General features: G+C 34.7%; 1 protein-coding gene across 3 annotated transcripts in view; it reads left to right on the top strand.

The window, feature by feature from the left end:
- SNX29 (sorting nexin 29) overlaps window positions 1–23,912 on the top strand; it is a 653,362-nt gene that overhangs the window by 278,933 nt on the left and 350,517 nt on the right. For 2 of the 3 annotated variants that reach the window (XM_074280586.1, XM_074280587.1), the window contains exon 15: window positions 14,961–15,067. In XM_074280586.1, coding sequence (XP_074136687.1) covers window positions 14,961–15,067 — 107 coding nt within the window. Of the gene's footprint in view, window positions 1–14,960; window positions 15,068–15,971; window positions 16,181–23,912 lie in introns of those variants that run through there. The other variant, XM_074280588.1, reaches the window with a different exon arrangement.

Genomic DNA, 23,912 nt, shown 5'->3' with positions numbered 1-23,912 from the left:
GCCACAAACATTTTGGCACATACAGGTCCCTTTCCCTTCTTTAGTATTTCCTTGGGATATAAGCCCAGTAGTAGTATGGCTGGGTCAAAGGGTATGCACATTTTGATAACTTTTTGGGCATAATTCCAGATTGCTCTTCAGAAATGGTTGGATTCTTTCACAACTCCACCAACAATGCATCAGTGTCCCAGTTTTCCCACAGCCCCTCCAACATTCATCGTTATTTTTTCCTGTTATCCTAGCCAATCTGACAGGTGGGTAGTGATATCTCAGAGTTGTCTTAATTTGCATTTCTCTGATCAATAGTGATTTGGAACATTCTTTCATATGAGTGGAAATAGTTTTAATTTCATCATCTGAAAATTGTTCATATCCTTTGACCATTTATCAATTGGAGAATGGTTTGATTTCTTATAAATTAAAGTCAATTCTCTGTATATTTTGGAGATGAGGCCTTTATCAGAACCTTTAACTGTAAAAATGTTTTCCCAATTTGTTACTTCCCTTCTAATCTTGTTTGCATTAGTTTTGTTTGTGCAGAAACTTTTTAATTTGGTGTAATCAAAATGTTCTATTTTGTGATCAATAATGGTCTCTAGTTCTCCCTTGGACACAAACTCCTTCCTCCTCCACAAGTCTGAGAGGTAAAACCATCCCATGTTCCTCCAATTTATTTATGATTTCGTTCTTTATGCCTAAATCTTGGACCCATTTTGATCTAATCTTAGTATGTGGTGTTAAATGTGGGTCCATGCCTAGTTTCTGCCATACTAATTTCCAGTTTTCCCAGCAGTTTTTGTCAAATAATGAATTCTTATCCCAAAATTTGGGATCTTTGGGTTTGTCAAACACTAGATTGCTATTTTTATTCACTATCTTGCCCTGTGAACCTAACCTATGCCACTGATCAACTAGTCTATTTCTTAGCCAATACCAAATGGTTTTGGTGACTGTTGCTTTATAATACAGTTCTAGATCAGGTACAGCTAGACCACCTTCACTTAATTTTTTTTTCGTTACTTCCCTTGAAATTCTCGACCTTTTGTTATTCCATATGAATTCTGTTGTTATTTTTTCTAGGTTATTAAAATAGTTTCTTGGAAGTCTGATTGGATTAGCACTTAATAAATAGATTAGTTTGGGGAGTATTGTCTTTATTATATTCGCTCGGCCTATCCAAGAACACCGAATGTCTTTCCAATTATTTAAATCTGACTTTATTTTTGTGGCAAGTGTTTTGTAATTTTGCTCATATAATTCCTGACTCTCCTTTGGTAGATATATTCCCAAATATTTTATACTATCAAAATATTTATTTTGAATGGAATTTCTCTTTGTATGTCTTGCTGTTGGATTGTGTTGGTAATGTATAAAAATGCTGAGGATTAATGTGGATTTATTTTGTATCCTGCAACTTTGCTAAAATTCTGAATTATTTCTAATAGCTTTTTAGCAGAGCCTTTGGGGTTCTCTAAGTATACCATCATATCATCTGCGAAAAGTGATAATTTGATTTCCTCATTTCCTACTCTAATTCCTTGAATTTCTTTCTCGGCTCTTATTGCCAAGGCTAGAGTTTCTAGTACTATATTGAAAAGTAATGGTGATAGTGGGCAACCTTGTTTCACTCCTGATCTTATAGGGAAAGGTTCTAGTTTATCACCATTACATATGATGTTTACTGAAGGTTTTAAATATATGCTCCTTATTATTTTAAGGAATAGTCCATTTATTCCTATACTCTCAAGCGTTTTTAGTAGGAATGAATGTTGGATTTTATCAAATGCTTTTTCTGCATCTATTGAGATGATCATATGGTTTTTATTAATTTGATTATTAATATGGTCAATTATATTAATAGTTTTCCTAATATTAAACCAGCCCTGGATTCCTGGTATAAATCCCACTTGGTCATAGTGTATTATCCTGGGGATGATTTTCTGAAGTCTTTTTGCTAATATCTTATTTAAGATTTTAGCATCAATATTCATTAAGGAAATTGGTCTATAGTTTTCTCTCTCAGTTTTCGATCTACCTGGTTTAGGTATCAGTACCATGTCTGTGTCATAGAAGGAATTTGGTAGGACTCCTTCAATCCCTATTTTTTCAAATAGTTTACATAGCATTGGAGTTAGTTGTTCTTTAAATGTTTGGTAGAATTCACATGTAAATCCATCTGGTCCTGTGGACTTTTTCTTAGGAAGTTGGTTAATAGCTTGGTCTATTTCTTTTTCTGAGATGGGACTATTTAGACTACTTACTTCTTCCTCTGTTAATCTGAGCAAGCTATATTTTTGAAGGTATTCTTCCATTTCATTTAAGTTATCAAATTTATCGGCATAAAGTTGAGCAAAGTAGCTCCTAACTATTGTTCTAATTTCCTCTTCATTAGTGGTGAGTTCACCCTTTTCATTTTCAAGACTAACAATATGCTTTTTCTCTTTCCTTTTTTTAATCAGGTTTACTAGGGTTTGTCTATTTTGTTGGTTTTTTCATAGAACCAACTCTTAGTTTTATTAATTAATTCAATAGTTTTTTTACTTTCAATTTTATTAATCTCACCTTTTATTTTTTGAATTTCAAGTTTTGTGTTTGTCTGGGGGTTTTTAATTTGTTCCTTTTCTAGCAATTTTAGTTGTAAGCCCAATTCGTTGGCCCTCTCTTTCTCTATTTTATGCAAGTAGGCCTGTAGAGATATAAAACTTCCCCTTATTACTGCTTTGGCTGTATCCCACACATTTTGGTATGATGTCTCATTATTGTCATTTTCTTGGGTGAAGTTATTAATTATGTCTATGATTTGCTGTTTTACCCAATCATTCTTTAGTATAAGATTATTTAGTTTCCAATTTTTTTTGGTCTATTTTCCCCTGGCTTTTTATTAAATGTAATTTTGATTGCATTATGGTCTGAAAAGGATGCATTTACTATTTCTGCCTTACTGCATTTGATTTTGAGGTTTTTATGCCCTAGTATATGATCAATTTTTGTATAGGTTCCATGAACTGCTGAGAAGAAAGTATACTCCTTTCTGTCTCCATTTAGCTTTCGCCAAAGATCTATCATATCAAACTTTTCTAGTATTCTATTTACCTCTTTGACTTCTTTCTTATTTATTTTGTGGTTTGATTTATCTAATTCTGAGAGTGCAAGGTTGAGATCTCCCACTATTATAGTTTTGCTATCTATTTCCTCTTGCAGCTCTCTTAATTTCTCTTTTAAGAATTTAGATGCTGCACCACTTGGTGCATATATGTTTAATATTGATACTGCTTCATTATTGATGCTGCCCTTTATCATCCTTCCCAGAATCCCAAGTTTCTCTAAACTTCCAAGCCCATTTAGTGCATCTCTTTGCTTTCCCAGAGAATGCTAGATATTCCATGATTTAAGACCAATACATTCTGAGCCACTCTGAAAGAATTACTACTCTGACTGAATCCCAACTCCCAGCAATTCAGCCTGATATTTTTCTAAGCCTGCATCACAGAGGCTTGTCTCTTACGAACTTGCTAACTTTTAACACGGGACAAAAACAATACAAAGAACACAAACATACATACACATACACAAGTAGAGCTCTTATTTTCACCTTTTACATTTCTTTTTATACCTAGCTACCGTCCTGACAAATTCTTTGGACTGCTTCTATACCATTTTTACAACTTGGTCTCAAACCAAATTGTCAGTGGAGGTCCTTCGTTACTCTCATGCCACACAGTCACCCAAGAGAGAGAATCTCCTTAGAAAGTCCTTTATCGTTGGAGTCAATAGCAGTCCACCAAAGCAATTTTTAGGAGGGCTAATCCCTTGCGTCTCCCTCAACCCAGGCAATAGACCCCCATACCTTTCCAACCTCACCTTGAGAGCACAGTGTTCTTTTTCAGACTGCCTTGCTGGCCCATCAGGACTCTATTTCTCCTTTTTGTCTTCAGTTCTGCTTTTCACTGAATATCTCTGCCTTGGGTCTTTTGTCAGAGAGGGAGGGAGGCTACACCTCAGAGCCAGAGACCATGGGAAAAAACTAGCCGTGGGTGTGCCTATCCCCATTCGGGATGTGCAGCCATCTCCCCCAAAGACTCATCCCGGATCAATGCCCCAAAACTGTGAGGGATAGAAAATCCTATGCAAAAATGTCTACTCAGAGATCACTCATAGAAAAGCAGAATTATTTATTAGAATCTTGAGAAGCAGACCCCATCCTGGTCTGTGAGCCAAATTCACAGCAGGACAGAGGCACTCCCTTGAAAATGTTCACAGTTTTTATACATTTCAGACCAAGAATTTCCAAAATCCCACCCTCCATAGTTGTGATCGGTCATATTTGGTCAATGGAATGCAGCCGACCAGGTGGGTTACAATCTTTGGTCACTTGATGCCCTATTTGGACAATGGAATGCAGCCTATGTCTTCACATGACTGGGGCCTATAGATCTGGTTTATGTTAGCTAGCAGTCTTTGATCAATAAGTGCTTAAACTGTAAGTTCTTCACCATATTTTACTATGCACAGCTAGAAGAATTCGAGCTCTTGAATGAAGCAAGAGTTACTAGAAGGCTAAGAGAAGGAAGGAGAGAATTCTAGGCCTGCAGACACAGGGTTGGAAGATGGAACATTTTATATGAGGAACAGCAAGAAAGCCAGTATTTTTGGATGGTAGAGTGCACAAATGCGAGTAAAATTTGGAAAAGTAGAAGGGGCTTTAAATGCTAAACAAAGGATTTTCTGTTTGATCCTGTATGTGTGTGGAAGTATCATGATCAGATTTGCTTTTGAACCATACTTTGATAGCTTAGTGGAGAATAGATTGAAGTGGGGAGATATTTGAGGCAAGAAGAACAAGGTATCGGGCTATTTAGTCTTGGAGTACTACAGTGTACTATCCTGTAGTGTAGGAGTACTATAGGGAGTAGTCTAGGAGTGAGGTGACAAAGGCTGCTCTAGGCTGGTGTCTATATGTTTAATGAAAGATACACACATAGAGAGAAATTATACAAGTAGAGAATGACAAAGTGTGGCAACAAATTAGATATATGCAGTGAATGAGAAGAGTCAAGGATAACACTGAGGTTCAGGTTGTTAGCTGGTATAGTGGTATTTGGAGCATTAGACATTTCATTCATCTTTCTTTACTCTGTGATCCTGTTAATTGCCCTTCTTGTTGTTCCTATAAGTACTACAGTTCTCACTTCTGTGCTTAAAATGCCCTCCCTGGGCACTTCCATATTTTAAATTCCTTCTCTTCCTTCAAGTCTTCCAATGTCACCTTGTATATCAAGATTTAAAAAAAATCATTCCTGCTGTTAATGCTCTCCCTTCCATTATAACTTTGTATTTCTTTTGAATTTATTGTTTACAAACATTTACACTTGAATAAGCTTCTTGAGGGCTGGGATTGTTCCATTCTTTATTTGTTACTTTAGTACAGTGCCTACCAAACAATAGAAGCTTAATAAAGCTTAATTGATACAGAGCAGAAGTGGGCATTTGATGGCATCGATTTTTTTACCCTCTGTATGTTGCGGGTGTAGCCCCCTTTAAGATTCCTTGTCTGATCTACCTTTGGGACAAGATCTGGTCAAAATTACCCTTTTGTATTCCTAAGGAAAAAGATACGTATCTGAGCCATTTTGGGCTTGTACCCAGCCCCACCACCAGATCTGAGCTAGCTTGGATAACCCAACCCCCAACTATCTGAAAAGCCCTCCAAAAATCAGGAATCAACCTGAGCTCTGCCCATTACTTCTTCAAGCAGATAAAAGCAGCAAAGGTGGAGTCATTCTTGGGTCAGAGATTTGAAAGATGCTAGCCAAGATGCTGGCATCCGAGACTCTCTGTCCCTGCTGCTGCTTTCGGTGTATATCTTCCTCTATCTAATGCCTTTTACCAACCAGACCTTGGCCTTGCTTCCAAACTTGGCAATAAACATCTTTTTACCCATCTAGGTTTTCGGCCTGTAAATTCATTTACAGGGGACTTTCACCGCCACTAGACCTGATTTAACTTTGTATCCTTGCGCCGAGGGGCTGCAGGGGAGCTCCATGTGACTCCCTGTACCCCGAATCCTGCCACTAGACTTTAATTAATCCTATTGAGGTATATACCTAACCATTAGGTATTTACCTCATCATGTTACCTCATCATGATACCTCATCATGTGTAGTGCAAAGACGCATTACAAAGAATTTAAATCCTGGACCTATTTAGCTTTCCCTTGCTTGCTTAGGTTTATACAATCAGTAAATTCTTTTTCACTGAAGGAAGAAGTTTGGTCTGTTGAATGTACTAATTTTCTTTATTTCTAGAGGTTTGAAGATGCTGTATTCTTATTTATTTATTTTTTATTGAAGCCTTTTTTTTTTTTTTTTTTAAATATTTTAATAGTTTTTATTTACCAGATATATGCACGGGTAATTTTACAACATTGACAATTGCCAAACCTTTTGTTCTAATTTTTCCCCTCCTCTTCTCCCCCACCCCCACCCCAGATGGCAGGTTGACCAATACATGTTAAATATGTTAAAGTATAAATTAAATACAATATATGTATACATGACCAAATAGTTGTTTTGCTGGACAAAAAGAATCAGACTTTGAAATAGTGGACATTTAGCCTGTGAAGGAAATCCAAAATGCAGTTGGACAAAAATAGAGGGATTGGGAATTCTATGTAGTGGTTCATAATCATCTCCCAGAGTTCTTTAGCTGGTTCAGTTCATTACTGCTCTATAGGAACTGATTTAGTTCATCTCATTGTTGAAAATGGAAGCCTTTTATTTTCAAAACACATGCAAGGATAATTTTTCAACATTGACTTTTACAAACACCTTGTGTTCCATATCCTGCCTCTCTCCTAGACGACAAGTAATCCAGTATATGTTAAACATGGTAAAAAATGTATGTAAATCTGATGAGGGTTAGGTAAGGGCTAACGCCTTTTGATTCAGTGCAAGGATACATAGTGAAATGCAGTCTAGTGATGGCACAGAGTCCCCTGTAAAGGAATTTACAGGCCCCCAAACCTAGATTGATAAAAACGGTTTAGTGTAGGGACTTGGAAGTAAGGGTAAAGGTAGAAAGACGCCAGGGCCAGAGCTGGTTGCCGGGCGGACAGGAACCCTTACATGGCCTGAAGGATACCATGTTTGGGGCTCCTGCAAAGAGTGTACTCCAGGGTTCCCCTTTTTTATAATGGGGTTATGGGGTTGGGGAAACCTGAGCAGATCATTAGAGTGGGGGCTGGGAAAGCCTGGATATCATTGGAATTCAAAAGGGTGCTTTTGATGATCTTGAAGGTGGGTGGAGTCCCAGATTGGCCTCTGGCTGGAACTTCAGCCTGGGTTAGAATTGAATAGAAATCCGTGGCTTTTTAGATAAGGAGGTAGCTGTTTGTGGGGGTTGGGAATCAGAAAAGAATCTTAAAGGGACCTCAACCCAAGTCAAATCCAATATAGGCATATGTATTTATTCAATTGTCTTGCTGCACAAGAAGAATCAGATAAAAAAGGAAAAAATGAAAAAGAAAATAAAATTCAAGCAAAAAGTAACAAAAGAAGTGAAAATGCTGTGTTGTGATCCACATTCAGTTCCATTTAAGTACCTACTGTGTTTCAGGCACAGGTCTGGGGATGCAAAGAAAGAGGGACGAAAAAAGAAAATTAAAAATAACCTTGTTATACTGCATAGATTTTCCCTTTTTATAGAGGGAGAATCTCTATAGAACCTGGAAATTTATTCAGTTATTATTTAGACAGAAAAGCTTGTTTGCTTTCTGGGTCACAAAAATAAAACAACCACAAAATAACCACTTAATTTCAAAATTCTCAATTAGAAATACTTCCAAACAGTCCGAAATGACTATGAACTAGAAAGTGGTTTATAAGTTTAAAAGAATTTAAATGTTTTCACCAAATTTGGCAGCTTTTTGAGAAACAATAACAAAAAGCTTTCTGAAACAAAGGATATGTTATTTTCTAGGTTTTTAACAAAATACAATTTGGGTTCTGATGATAAAGCTTAAAGAAGAGATTTGTTATTTTTTTCTACATTCTCTCTCTCCCCCCCCCCCCCCAGTCCTTTCAATGTGCATTCTAATTTCTGTAATTATATCATCAGGGAAATGTGGGAGAAAATTGACTTTGACTATTCTGAGTATATTTAATGCACACAGCATTGATTTTATTAGAAATAATTAGAATATTACCAGCATCAATACTATTAATGGGCATAAAACATTAATAATTTAGGCATCACTTCAATAATATGAATACTCTTCCTACTGATATAGTAGACACCGTCTTGTGTCTTAGTAAAGGGTCTTCAAAATAGAATTCTGGACTTAGGATAACTTACTTGGAAAAGTCATTAAACCCCAGTTTCATTTTTCTCATCTGTAAAATAAATACCAATACTATGTACCTTGCATAGTAATTATGAGACTCACATGTGATAATATATGTAAAGTTCTTTGCAAAACTTAATGTTTTTTTTTCTTTTTAAAAATATGCATTTAATTCAGGGAAGAAAGGTAGCATTTCTATAATACAATAGTACAATAAAAAAAGATGATTACATATGAAACTGCATATTTACCATGTACAACTTGCTATTCCCTTTAAATATCTAGCAAAGTTATCATGTAGATTTCTTTTTTTTTTTTTCTCTTTATTTTCTTCCCTGCCTCCCACTCTTCCCCTTTCCCCCCTGCCCAGGTCATATCTGCCTTGAAGATGGCTATCATTATAGACAAATAGGTTTATATTTATAAAATTATTCTATACCAACTTCAAATTATCAGTTTTTTCTCTGGATATAGATATCTCTCTTCATATGTTCTATACATTTTTATATGTTCATACATTTTTAAAATTTACATATTATGCTTTTTAAAATTAACTTTAAAACATTTATCATTAGGTAGCTAACTTTCTGGTGCCGATTCTCGTCAAACTTTTTTCAACAAAAGACATAGTATAATGTTGTGCTTTTATTCAGATACTTTGTAGATTGGTCTTCTAGAAATGGTGTTCCTTTGGCCTAGTAGAGGCAAATGGGTAAAATGGAAAGCCATTTTTCCATATACAAAATGTATAAAATATATATTATATAACAATATATATTATATTACATATCTATTATACATATATATAAAATATAGCCAGAAATATATAAAATGTAACCAGGAGACCTAGATAATGTGATATCCTTCTAAATGAACTTGGACAAGTCATCTTGATGTAAAAACGAGAATGTTGGATTAGATGCTCTCTAAGTCTCCTTTACTTCTAAAGCTCTTGTAGATCTTATGGCCAGAACAACCTCTCTTTTTATCTTATGGTGAAGCATTAGAATAAGACTTTGATGGGGTTAGTACCTGCTGAGAAAGGATACTTACCCATCAAGTTAATTTGCTCCCTTATATGTGAGAAAATATTTTTCAGAATTTGTGGTGGTGCTGTAGGATGACCACACTATTTTTTTTTTATTGTCTTCAAGATAAGTTGAATTAGAAAGAGCAGTTTATTTGAAGTTAGGAAAACTTGGGTCCTAGTCTTGGCTATGCTGCTAACTATCTCTGAACCTGTGCCAATCACTTTAACTCTTTACATTTCCCTTTCTTTACCTGTGAAGTCTAAATAATAATGTCTACTATCTAGAGGATTACATTCTGAAGTACTTTGTAAATTTTAAAGCCACTGTCTGAAGGTAAACTATTTTATCATCTTCAGATACTAACTTTTTCAGGATACTAGGAAATAATTTCTTCAAGAGACATATTTATCTATGTTGTAGTAGCATAAAAAGCAGTGGGCTTGGGAAACCTAGATTTCCTTGAATATAGCTAGCACAGGCTTTCTTTCTTTTTTTTTCTTCTCCCCTTAATAGTATTTTATTTTTCTAATTACATGTAAAGATAGTTTTCAACATTTATTTTTTTAAAGATTTTGAGTTCTTATTTTTTTCTCTATCCCTCTCTTGCCTCTCCCACTCACCAGACAGTATGCAACTTGATCATATGTTATACATGTACAATCATTTTAAACATTTCCAAAATAGTCATGATGTAAAAGAGAAATCAGACCAAAAGAGATAAATCGCAAGAAAGAAAAAGTAAACAACAGCAAAGGTGAAGAAAATAATTTATGTTTTGATCCACATTCAGTCTCCATAGTTCTCTCCATAGATGTGGATGACATTTTTCATCCCAAGTTTGTTGGAATTGTCTTGCTGAGAATGCTTATACAGAGATAAATCTTAGAAGAGCTAAATCTGTCACAGTTGATCATCACATAATTTTGTGGTTACTGTGTACAGTCCTGATTCTGCTCACTTCACTCAGCATCAGTTCATGTAAGTCTTTCCAGGTTTTTCTGAAACCAACCTGCTTATCATTTTTATGAAACAATAATTTTCCATTATATTCATATACAATAATTTTTTTCAAAAAATTTTTATTTTATTTTTTGCATCACCTAATCTCTCATCTCAGTGTCTCACAGTGGAACGAATTCTTTTAGAAGAAAAAATTTAAAAAGAGCACTAAAAATTCAGCAAAATTTATCAATTTATTGAAAAAAAGATATGACCTATACTTTTCCATAGAACATATAGTTCCCTACCTCTGTAAAGAAATATGGGGAGGCATATATCTTTTTGGGGACCAAGCTTGGTCATTATAATAATTCTGTGAAGATCCATTGGTGTCATTACTATTGTTCTTTATGTATTTTGTTTTCCCTATCAACTTCAGTTAATATCAGTTCATATAAGTCTTTTCATAGTTTTCTGGATTGATATAATTATTTACGGTGTAGTCATATTTCATGGCATTCATGTACTGCACTTTACCTTTTCCTCAACTAATGTACATCTACCTTATTGATAATTTTTTTTTACTGCCACAAAAAGCTGTTATAAATATATTGGTATATGTAGACTTTATTTTTTTCCCTTAACTTCCTTGGCATATACCATAATTAATTGGTATCCACTCAATTTCCAATTCCTTCCTACCACAGAAAGAGATAGCATAGTCTTTCAGTGGGACCATGGAACAAATCAATCCACCCTTCTGATGCTTCTGTTTTCTTGTTGTTGTTGTTGCTGTTGTTTTTTGTTTGTTTGTTTGTTTTATTTAGGTGAGTTACTTGGAGTTAAGTGACTTGCTCAAGTCACAGTCTATAAAGAGTTGTGTCTGAGGCCATATTTGAATTTAAGTCCTCCTGACTCCAGGTCTGGTCTACAGCGCCATCTAGCGCCTCAATTCACCCTTCAGGACCTCAGGTTTTTTTTTATCTGTATATTGAGAGGTTTGGACTAGATATTTTCCAAGGTCCTTTTTCACTCAGTGATTCCCAAAGTCCTTTCCTCTGCAATATCACTATTAAAAATAGACAGTTCTACTTTTCCCTGTTATTTTGGACAAAGGCTAGTTTTTAATTTGTGATGTCAAAGCAATTCTGAAAATAGGCCAAAATTGTTAGTAGTTAAAATTTTGTTAGTAAATATTTTGAAACGTCATTTTTCTTAAATTCAGAGATTGTATTTATTGATAGTAGAGAAGCATGATTTTTCTTGTAGGGTACTAAATTGTCACTCATTTGATTTCAGAATTAATGTCTTTCCCTCAAAAAAGTTGCTATATTTTTTTTCCTTTTCTATTTGATCAATTAGATATTATTTGTGCTTATTGTTTATATACTGTTTCTGTGATACTGCACTTCACTCAGTACATGTTGATATAGGTAGCAAAACTATGGAATGCTGAATATACTTCTTGTTTATTTGTGAACTCTGAGAGATTAAGGTTTCTGAGAATTTTTCTTATTTACTTTCAGCTTAAGTTACTAGTAACATTTTTGTTAACTTCAGAGATAAAATGGAATCTTCTAATTAGAAAAATGACAAGCCATTGGTATGTACCTACAGGTGTATAAATTTAGGTATCTGGAAAATATAATTTTTGATTTGTAATCATATAGGGGATGAAGTGGGAAGTAGAAGTGGACATATTCTAATTTAGCAACAATTGCTCTTAGCTCCTAATACTAGTAACTTATATGTATTGAGCAAGAGATTCTAAATCTCTTTTTAGCATAATAGAAATGAGCCTTAGATTTGGAAAAAAAGAAACTGGGTTGGAATCCCATTTCTTTTATTTCAATATAATTCACTAAACATTTACTAAACAGCTATTCTCATAGTATAGTATTGAAAGAAAAAAAAATTGAAATAATCCCTCTTCTCATGGTGCTTATATTTTTCTAGAAGGAGGGAATTTTAAAAAATTAAATGTTGACTGTGTGCCAGTCACTATGCTTTGTTTTTCTTTCTTTTTTTTCTTTCTTTTTTTAAAATTAATTTTATAATTATAACATTTTTTGACAGTACATATGCATAGGTAATTATTTACAACATTATCCCTTGTACTCCCTTCTGTTCTGAATTTTTCCCCTCTTTCCTTCCACCCCTTCCCCTAGGTGGCAGGCATTCCTATACATATTAAATGTTATAGTATATCCTAGGTAGAATATATATGTGCAGAACCGAATTTTTTTGTTGTTGTTGTTGCAAAGGAAGAATTGTATTCGGAAGGTAAAAATAATCTGGGAAGAAAAACAACAACAAAAAAATGCTCACAGTTTACACTCATTTCTCAGTGTTCCTTTTCTGGGTGTAGCTGATTCTGTTCATCATTGATCAATTGGAACTGAATTAGATCTTCTCTATGTTGAAGATATCCACTTCCATCAGAAAACATCCTCATACAGTATCATTGTTGAAGTGTATAATGATCTCCTAGTTCTGCTCATTTCACTCATATGCTTTGTTTTTCAAAGATAACTCATTGTATGCTACTCACTGGTAGGTGCTATTATGATCCTTATTTACAGTTTAGAAAACTAGTCCAGATGAAGTTGTGACATTCCCAGACATATAGCTAATAAGTGTCCAGGCTGCCTTTGCACTCAGAACTTTATTAATTCAGATTTAGCTAGTGGTTTATCTACTACTTAATATTAAGTCCCTTAAAGTGATAGAGAAGACACTAACAATTTGAGAGAGAAAGGGATTAGGAGAATTCTTATTAGTGAGTGATTTTTGAGTTATGCTTTAAAGGATGGTAGAGTGAGGAAAGAATACATTCCAGAGGATCACTTAACTGTGCAAAGGTATGCCATGTATGTATGTATGTGAAATTTTTTTTTTTTTGGCTGTATGTGAAGTGAAATGTGAACTAAAGTAGGTAGAATCCATATTGTAGAAGAGTTTTAGTGCCAGACTGAATATTTTGTAGTGAGCCACTGAAGATTTTTAAAAAATAATATCTCTTTTTATTCACTGAATAAGATTACCTAATTTTTGATCAAGAAATTGATAATAGTGCAAACTGTTTTAGGAATATTTATTTAGCAGCTTCTCTTCCCTCCTTAGAATAATTCTGCACATCCCTACCCCTCAAAAGCTGTGGACCTTCTACTTTACCAAATAAAGGTCTTTAGCCTTGAACTTCCTCTTCTCCCCTCCTCTTCATTTCAGAATATCCTGACATCATCCTCCACTTTATCTTTTCCTCTAATCTCTGATGAAAAGCAAGATATTCTCCATGCCAAGGCTAACCACTTTACATATGTCTTTGATACCAAAGGGATACTGTCCCTTTCTATCCTCTCCAATGACCTGTTCTCATTATCACTTCCCTCAGTCTTTAATCTCTCTGTTTCTACCCTTTTTTTCTCTGATGCTAACAAACTCCTAATCTCTGCAATTCTTGAAGTGGGGGTAGGGGCAACACCTTGAGTAGATCCTGCCATCCCCATTGGGTATCATCAAGTGTCTCTGCCCCTTTTCTCAACCAAACTCACTTCGAGAAAGCTTTTTGCCTCCACTTGATCTACTCTTTCGTTTTTCTGAAACTTTGATCTACCTTTCAACCTTGATTGAAACTTTTTTCCCCCCAAAGTTATCAGTCATCTCTTAACCAAATTTGATAGCTTTTTTCCTTAATCCTTATCCTTCTCAAATTCTCTGTGTCATTTGACATAACTGAACACCTTTTCTTCCTGGATGTGCTCTCCTTTTTGCGGTTTTGTTCTCTCTTGGTTTTCATTCTATCTACTGACTACTCCTCAGTGTCCTTGGATCATCATCTTTATCCCACCCCTTAAGTGTTTCTCCAGGTACTCCAGGTACATGACTCCCTTGATAGAATGAGGCAGGTGAATAGCAGGGCAGGTATAAGGATAAGATGATAGGGAACATATTAAGTTGTTAGTTTGTTTTGTTTGTTTTGTAATTGTAAGGCACAATATTTGAACAAACTTTATTATTGATAGTTTCTTTTTAAAATGGAAGCTATTTTCTAACTACAGCTTGAGAAAATGTGATTAAAAAATTGAAATTGATTTTCATGATTTTTTTGGTCTTTATTTTAAAAATTGTAGTTCTGGCAGTTTTAATTTTGAGATGTTTATGGTTTAAATCATTTCTAGATATCTTTATGAAACCCATCTTCCTTATCCTCTCTGTTCTGCCTACCTTCTCTCTCTCTTTCATCCTTATCAGATCACATGATTTATGCATGTAGTAATTAATTACATCAATGGGTAACTGTTTTTTGATTAAATAATGAGAACATTCATGAGATTTAAAGGATAAAAGTGATTTTACATAAATTTTATCAAGGTGATATTTTTCACTGGGAAAAGCAAGTGGTGTAAAGATTATCCTCAGGATTCTTGCATTTGTCCTCATGACAACACTTAAAGTATTTTTTACATCTTGTTATTCATATTATTGTACTTGTGTGAAAAATTTGCTGTTACAGTAATTAGCAATTGTCATTGTAAAAAGAGCACTCTCTTTGGAGAAGCAGTTTGGAAAGAGATAAAATGTTTTCCTGAGAATATAATTTTCTAGTACTGTTAAAATATTCATATAGTGTCTTTCTTTTTCTAAAGTTGTGCCAAATCTTTGGAACATTGATGGAGATGTTACAGTCCCTGAGCAAAAACCTGTAGAAGTTAATGAGGAATTAGCAAGCTCCTATGAAAGAAAGCTCATAGAGGTAAGACTGTTTTGGAGGTGTAAGAGTCTTCAGCACAATAGACTTATGCCTGTATCTTTTATTGTTGTTTTTATGTATTTTTTAAATTTCTGTTTTGTGTGGTTTTATTAATGGGTTGATTGAAACAACAAGCTATTTTATTATATTTATTTATATATATATATTAATTTTATAATTATACATTTTTTGACAGTATATATGCATGAGTAATTTTTTTTATAACATTATCCCTTGTATTCATTTTTCCAGATTTTCCCCTCCCTCCCTCTACTCCCTCCCCTAGATGACAGGCAATCTCATACATTTTACATGTGTTACAGTATAACCTAGATACAATATATGTGTGTAAATCCAATTTTCTTGTTGCACGTTAAGTATTGGATTCCGAAGGTATAAGTAACCTAGGTAGATAGACAGTAGTGCTAATATTTTACATTCAATTCCCAGTGTTCCTTCTCTGGGTATAGTTATTTCTGTCCATCATGGATCAGCTGGAAGTGAGTTGGATCTTCTTTATGTTGAAGATTTCCACTTCCATCAGAATACATCCTCATACAGTATTGTTGTTGAAGTGTATAGTGATCTTCTGGTTCTGCTCATTTCACTCAGCAACAGTTCATGCAAGTCACTCCAAGCCTCTCTGTATTCATTCTGCTGGTCATTTCTTACAGAACAATAATATTCCATAGCCTTCATATACCATAATTTACCCAACCATTCTCCAATTGACGGGCATCCATTAATTTTCCAGTTTCTGGCCACTACAAAAAGGGCTGCCATAAACATTTTGGCACATATAGGTCCCTTTCCCTTCTTTAGTATTTCTTTGGGATATAAGCCCAATAGCAGCAATGCTGGATCAAAGGGTATGCACAGTTTGATAACTTTTTGGGCATAATTCCAGATTGTTCTCCAGAATGGTTGGATTCTTTCACAACTCCACCAACAATGCATCCGTGTCCCAGTTTTCCCGCATCCCCTCCAACATTCATTATTATTTGTTCCTGTCATCTTAGCCAATCTGACAGGTGGGTAGTGGTATCTCAGAGTTGTCTTAATTTGCATTTCTCTGAACAGTAGTGATTTGGAACACTCTTTCATATGAGTGGATATAACAACAAACTATTTAAACACATGCCAAGTATTTATTAAGTTCTGAATGTATTAGAAAGGTAAAAGAATTGAAAACATTTAATTTTAAATGACATGGCTCTTAAAAGAACCCTAAACATTTAAATTACTTGTATATGATCAATATTAATCTGGGTTGGAGAGTGGGGTATGTGAAGAATCTCTACTCTAAATGTTTGGATTTAAATACACTTAAGCTTTTATGAATTTAAGTCCATTCAACCAAGAGCCCAGAGGTATATCACATCTCCTTTTCCCCAAATGGGAGGGAAGCAAAGCCACTTTGGGGCTGTGTTACTTGCTGACAAGCAACAGCGAAAAATGTGGGAAAAGAGCCAAAGTCTTAATTATTATGCTTAATCAAAAGGCTGCCTTTTTCTCATGAAAACCAAGAAACATGGGAGAAAACCCAGAAGAGAGAAGTAAAGATGGGGCAAAAGAGAAAAAAGGATGAGGAAAAAAAAAAGTGACAGAGATCAGAAGTTATGGCAGCATTTATTAGCAGCAGTGTTACGGGCATCAGGGAACTAACTGAGTGTCTGGTGATCATGGAACAGGGGGTAAAAGATAAACCAGTTCTCTCCAGACAGTATCTACTCATTAGTCATAGCAGAAGACACAAAATCTTGTACTTCAATTGTTTTTGTATTTGCTTAGATATTTGCAGGGAGGCAGACCTTCTGTAATTTGTTGTCTTGGATAGACCATTATATCAATTGAATTCATCCAAATATTGATTGACTCTTAGGTGGCAGCTCTTGACAGTGAGATGGAAATGATTTGTAACTCTTCTAAAGAGTATTTGATAGCTAGATATTGTGTGGTATAGAGAGCTCTGAAATTGGAGTGAGGAGATTTCATATCTTTGTCCCAACTCAACCACTTATTATCATTATAATGTTGAGTAGGGCCCTTAATTCTTTAGAGCCTCATTATGCTTATCTATTATATGGGAACCATGACACTATGAGGCTTATATGAGATATGATATATTTATAGTACTTGGTAGCCCTAAGGCTTTTCATAAATAATTATTTTATTTTCATCACTATTATGCATTTTAAAATAGGACCATATTAGCCTAAATTAATATTTAATTTGCAGAGCTACGGGATGAAAAATTTTCAGTAGGTGGTTCTGTCTCTGTGCAGCTTGCCTATTGTCCCTCTCGTGACACCAGAGTAACAGCATTCATTTTTCACCTTGGCACCCCATTTATGTAAGATACATTTGGTTTAGGCCATTTCTGCTAAGGGATTATTCTTGTTTGTATATTGACTGCAATTTTTATTTTAAAAATAAGGAGGCCAAAACTATGGCTTTGAAATATTTGCATAGGTTGGCCAATAAATGGGAAGAATAATACAATTTTGCAGTTATGCTGAGGTTTCCTAGCTTTCAGATATGGCTTTATATGATGTATTAAATTTCCAGTATAGGTAAAAGGAGCCAGCTATTTATTATCTCTTCATACCTGTTTTCATACCTGTTTTTTCTTTGTGTGTACATCAGCAGTCAGGCAAGATATAATTTGAATGGGCATTGTTTTTATACATATTTTATATGTAGAAAAAAACCTGCTTTTGGGCTGGGACTGGTAATCAAATAGTGAGCATGGCAGATCAATAGGGCATAAATTTTAGACTTCAGTTACATATTAGAAATTCAGTGGCTTTGAACGTTTCATTCTTCCTTGAGATTTTGAAAGGAGACATGGTTTTGGTTTTTGGGATAGTACCCCATTGTGAATGCTGCCATGCGTAGGAATACCAGTACTATTAAAGGCCTTATTTTTGGTGGTGTGTGTGGACTAGAAGTCTGAATTTCTTGAGAAAGAATAGATAAATGCCCTCAGAGAAACACTTGGGAAATAATCTAGTTCCCTTTTTTGGGGGGGATAAAAATGCCTATAATTATAGTGGCTGGGATTCAGCTTTTCAGGCTTACACTATTTTGGGTCCTTTTCATAATTACTTTCCTCTTTGAGGCAGAAAGTGGCTTCTATCAAAGCCACTTCAGTGTTCCTAGGAAGAGAAGGGATTGTAGGATAAAAGGTAAGAATCACAGTTTCCTCTGGGTGGAGCTCAACTCTTAAGGCATACATAGGAAATGTATGAAATGGCTAAATCTAGGAAGTGAGATAATTGAATTGGTTTGGGTCAGTAGTAGATAGTATATGTGGTGTCAGTGAAAATTGTTGTGAAAAATTTTTGCTGCTAATCAAATAGAATACTCTTCCAAAAGTGGGAAGGATCAATTGGAAGGCCAGAAGCAGAATTCAAGAAGAAGCAGTTGAAAAGAAAATTAGAGGATATAATGAAGTTAGGGGAAGTAAATAGAATCAATTACTGAGCTTTTATAGTCTTACTGTCATCTACTAGGCTTTGTACAAAGGACGTAAGGATATAACAGAAAAGCAGAAAAATTCCTGCCTTCAAAGAGCTTACTTTCTAAAGTAGAACGTAAGAAAAATACACAGAAGATAGAAGGTAACTTGAGAGGGATTGGCATTAGCAGCATCATGTCAGGGAAGAGAGCAGGAGAGGCCATGCAGAAGATGGCCCATGAGTTGACCTTAACAAAGAGCTGGGATTCTAAGAGTCAAAGATTGGAAGAGAGTTAGCCTGCCAAGGCAAAGGCCTAGATGGGTCATTATGTGTTAGGTACAGCAAATGGGTCAGTATGGCTGGATTATAGGGAATCAGATGAAAGAAGACTGAAAGGGGGAATGGGGGACAGCAAGGGAAATGATGATAATCTGCCATCAGAGAGGTGAGTGGGTTGGACAAGATGTCTGTGAAAAAAGTTATAGAGAAAGAAATGTATATTTCTATAAGGGGCATATTTCTTATTACTCTCACTCCTTGAGTCATAAAGTTAGAAGAAACCTCATAGATCCACAAATTTAGCCCCTTCTAGAACCAAGTTCCTCTTCTATATCATCCATGAAGTTATCTTTTCTTGTTTAGTCTAGTTTTCTATCTCTTTTCCTAGGCTGTCAATTCTCTTTTCATATCTTATCTTGTTTCTGTTCTTATTTTTTCTTCTATCACTCTCATTTGGCTTTAAAATTTCTTTTAGCTTTAAAAAAACAAAACAAGTTCTTGTGTTCTCTTTGAGAAAATTTTAAATATTTTTATTTTTCCCAGTTACATATAAAACAATTTTTTTTATATTTGTTTAAAAAAATTGACTTTCAATCAATGCCCAAAGGGCTATCAAACTGTGATCCAGCGATCCCATTACTGGGTCTATATCCCAGGGAAACTAGAAGAAGCGAAAAGCATCCACATGTGCAAAAATGTTTGTAGCAGCTCTTTTCTGTGGTAGCAAAGAAATGGAAAGTGAGTAGATGCTTATCAATTGGGGAACAGCAAAATAAATTGTAGTATATGAAGATAATGGAATTTTATTGTTCTATAAAAATCATGAACAAGCTGATTTTAGAAAGTCCTGGAAAGATTTACATGAACTGATGCTGAGTGAAATAAACAGAACCAGGAATATGATGTACATAATAACAGCAAGAATGTGTAGTGATCAACTATGAAAAACTCAGTAATTTGGTGATCCAAAGCAATCCCAGTAGTTTTTGGACAGAAAATGCTATCTGCATCCTGAAAAAGAATTATGGAGATTGAATGTAAATCAACACATGCTATATTCACTTCTTTTTTTTTTTTTTTCTCTCCCATGGTTTTTCCTTTTTGCTTTTCTCTCTCAACATGATTCATAAAGCAATAAATTCTTTTTGACTTTTGACTTTTTTGACTTCCAGATTTTCCCCTTTCCACCATACACCCCCTCATTGAGAGGGCCCATGAAAAGCTGTGCAAAACATTTCCATAAAATCATGTTGCAAACAGCATGACAGAAACCAATTGTATGACATTGACCAACACCTGACACCCTATGTACCAAGATAAGTTCTAAATGGGTTCATGATGTAGACATAAAGGTTAATACTATAAGCAAATTAGGAGAACAAGGAATAGTCTACCTCTCAGATCTGTGGAGAAGGAATGAATTTATGGCCAAAGAACTAGAAAACATTATGAAATGCAAAATGAATAGTTTGATTATATTAAATTTAAAAAGTTTTTGTACAAACAAACCCAATGTAACCAAGATTAGAAGGGAAGTAGAAAACTGGGAAAAATTTTTTTTACAGCCAAGATTTCTGATAAAGATCTGATTTCTAAAACATATAGAGAATTGGATCAAATTTATGAGAATATAAAACATTCTCCAATTGATAAAAGTCAAAGGATAGGTGAGAAAACGACCCACATATGCAAAAATGTTTGTAGTAGACCTTTTTGTAGTGTCAAGAAACTGGAAATTAAGTGGATGCCCATCATTTGAACAATTGATGAGTAAGTTATGAATGTGATGATATATTATTGTTCTGTAAGAAATGATCAGTAGACTGATTTCAGAAAGATCTGGAAAGACTTACATGAACTGATGCAAAGTGAAGTGAGGAGAACCAAGAGAACACTGTACACAGCAAAAACAAGATTATGTGATGATCATCTTGACTCTCTTCAATAATGAGGTGTTTCAGGCCAATTCCAATAGACTTATGATGTACATCTGTATTTAGAAAGAGGACTATAGGGACTTAATATGGATCAGAATATAGTATTTTCACCTTGTTGTTGTTGTTTGCTTGTTTGTTTGGTTTTTTCCTTTCTGATTTTGTCTTCTTTTGATCTGATTTTTCGTGAGCAACATGATAAATGTGGAAATGTTTAGAAGAGTTGCTGATATTTAACCTATATTGGATTACTTGTTTGTCTAAAAGAAGCAGGAAGTGGAGAGAGAGGGAAGAAAATTTGGAACAGAAGTTTTTGCAAGGGTGAATGCTGAAAACTGTCTTTGCATTTATTTTGAAAAATAAAAGGCTATTATTATTTTTAAAAGTTATGTTGCAAAAGAAAACATAGATATTTCCTTCCTCCCCCCAAAACTCTCAAGGAGTTAAATAAACTAAAAAAAATTTTTTTTTTGCTTTAGTCTCTATGATGCATATTCCCTCAGTTTTCAGTTCTTTGCCCTGAGAAAAGAGCTGCTATAAATGCTTTTATGCCTATAGGTTCTTTTACATTAAAAAAAAAAAAGCTCTTTTAGGCCATTTGGGATTCATGCCTACTACTGGGCATTGCTAGGTGAAAGGATAATAGTTATTTATAACCCTTTGGGCATAGATCATATCTTTTGATCAATTGGGGAATGGCTCTTTTTTTTTTTTTTTTTTAAATAAATTTACTCAGATCCCTATACATTTGAGAAATAAGGCCTTCATCAGAGAAACTTGCTTTAAAATTCTTTTCGTAATTACTCTTGCTAACTGTATATGTATATCCCCTTTGTTTTCATATTGTCTGTCTTTGAAGAATTTTTGTTGGATTTGTGTACCAGCTTTGGGTTTTCCTTTGGGCTTTGGTTGTAGGGTTTTTGTTTTGTTTTGTTTTGTTTTGTTTTGTTTTAAAGTCATGCTCTTCTTTTGTGTATGTTTTGAGCGTTCCTGTCACCACAGTAGCTTTTTAGAGCTGGATTTTTTTTTTTTTTTTTTTTTTTTTATTTGCTCATTCTTCCAGCTTCTTAACCTTGGTCTTTTGTTAATGCTGGGCTCTATATACTTCTGGTGTGTGGAGAGATATCTTTTCTGATCATCTGTCCTCTTATATCGTTCTATTGTTTTTACAACTCAGGCTGTTTTTTAATGCTTGCATAGTGGTGATGTGAATCAAAGGGAAGGTCTATTCTTAGCTTCCTGGTCTGAATTCTGCTTTGTTCTTGTTTTGGGTTTTGGTCTGTTAGCTTGTCCCTGGTTGGGAGTTGCATAAATTGCTGCTAGACTCAGCCACCAAAATTTGCCCACTGAGAGACTGTGCAGATGTACAGGGACTGAACCTCAGGTTTTCCTTTGGTTATTCGTATGCAGATTATTCCATAATGGTCGTCCATGCTGGCCTGGAGGCTAAATCTTAGTCGTTGCTCTGTTAATAGCATCAGAGCCACGCAGAAGTTTTGCTTCTCACACTCATTCTTTGCAGAGCTAGGGCTCATGTTTCCAATCATTTCTCTCTATTCTGGATTTGTGACTTGCAATTGTGTAGTAGGTAACAGAGCCACCAGATAGCATCCATTTGAGTACCCAACTCTAGTTAAAGAATCTTCTAAGATATCTTTCTGCCACATTGATTCTTGCCCTTTCTCAGCCCTCTTTCAACCTGTGGGTGCTGGAATGTGTTCTGGGACAAATCCTTTTCCCACTGTCCACAAATGTCTCTGTTTGTCTAAGACTCCCTGAATTGGAAAAAATTACTAACTTTTCTAATTAGAATGCAATGGGTGCATTTTCTAGATTTTTATAGAGGAAGTTTAGTTAGGAGCCAGGGTGTTCTCCTTCCTCTCACTCTGCTGTCTTAACTACCTCCTATCCAACCTCTTGTTGAAGTCTGATTGGGAGAACTCAGTACCTCCTGAGAGAGTTCATTCCACTTTGGGATAGATATGTTTGGAAGTTTTTCCATATATTGAGTAAAAGTGTTGTTGTTGTTGTTGTTTCCTGTAGGTTCTATTTTTTCTATTTCTATTCTCTGAAGTTATCATTTTATCATATTCCTCCTCTCCATCTCTCCTTTCAAGGTATACTGCCCCAGTTTCTTCAATGGAAAATAAAGAATAAAAATGCTTAGCAAAGAATAGAAACAAGATAATTGAGATGATAGAAAAGCTTGTAAGCGCTTTCAATCATTTCAAATCACTAAGCATGGTTATACCATCTCCATCTTAAATATTTTAAAAAATTGTATATGTTATTTTTAAATGACATGGGCATATGGAAGAATTAAATATTACCTATGGAAGCAAAAGCAAGCAAGCAAATGAGAATTAAGCAATTTTTCCTTCTGTCATTCGTTGGCATCTTCTCATCTATACTGTTTTATTGTTTCTTCAATCTTTGTTTTTTTTCTGGTTCTGCTCACTTCACTCTACATCAGTTTATATTACTAGGATTTTCTGAAATTGTGTCTTGCTATTTTTCTTATGACACAATTATTTCTCATTACACCACAATTTATTTAACCATTCCCCAATCCAAGGCACCACTAAGATTCTAACTCTTTTCTTTTCTTTCTCCCCATCTTTTTCAATTATTGCTTTCATTTTCTTTGCTGAACTTTTAAGCCTGAGTTTGCCAATGAATTCATTTGTTTCTTTAGATAACTACTTTTTCTTCAAAAAAAAAAAAATCTTCAAGTTAATCTTCAAAATAATCTCCAAAAAATAATTTGTGTTGTCAGAATTTCATTTTTGATAGACTTAAATTTTTTTAAGCCAACTTTATGAATATTGGGCTATGGATTTATATTCATTCTTTATTCAGTGCTGTGAAATTTTCTCTTCCCAAAGTGTAGAGTACTTGTCAGGTAATTCCAGACATTTTCCCTCATTATTTATAATTATTAACATGGTCACTATGGTAACTTGTATTTTTTACTGCTTAGAATCTGGTGTCTTTGTTACTGCTTCTATCTAGGAAGGCATGCAATTTTTGGCAAAATAAACTAACTTTTAACACAGTGAAGAGCTTTTTGCAGTGGTGATTTAGAAGTAGCCTATGAGATCTACCCAAGGAATGATTATTTCAAGCAGAAATCAAGATAGTTGAAGACTTTTCCTTTAGTTCCTCTGGAAAACT

The sequence above is a fragment of the Sminthopsis crassicaudata genome, chromosome 1 (assembly GCF_048593235.1).
Source record: "Sminthopsis crassicaudata isolate SCR6 chromosome 1, ASM4859323v1, whole genome shotgun sequence".
Lineage (NCBI taxonomy): Eukaryota > Metazoa > Chordata > Mammalia > Dasyuromorphia > Dasyuridae > Sminthopsis > Sminthopsis crassicaudata.
Note: the sequence above shows the minus strand (reverse complement) of the source record. Positions and strands in the feature narration are given on the sequence as shown.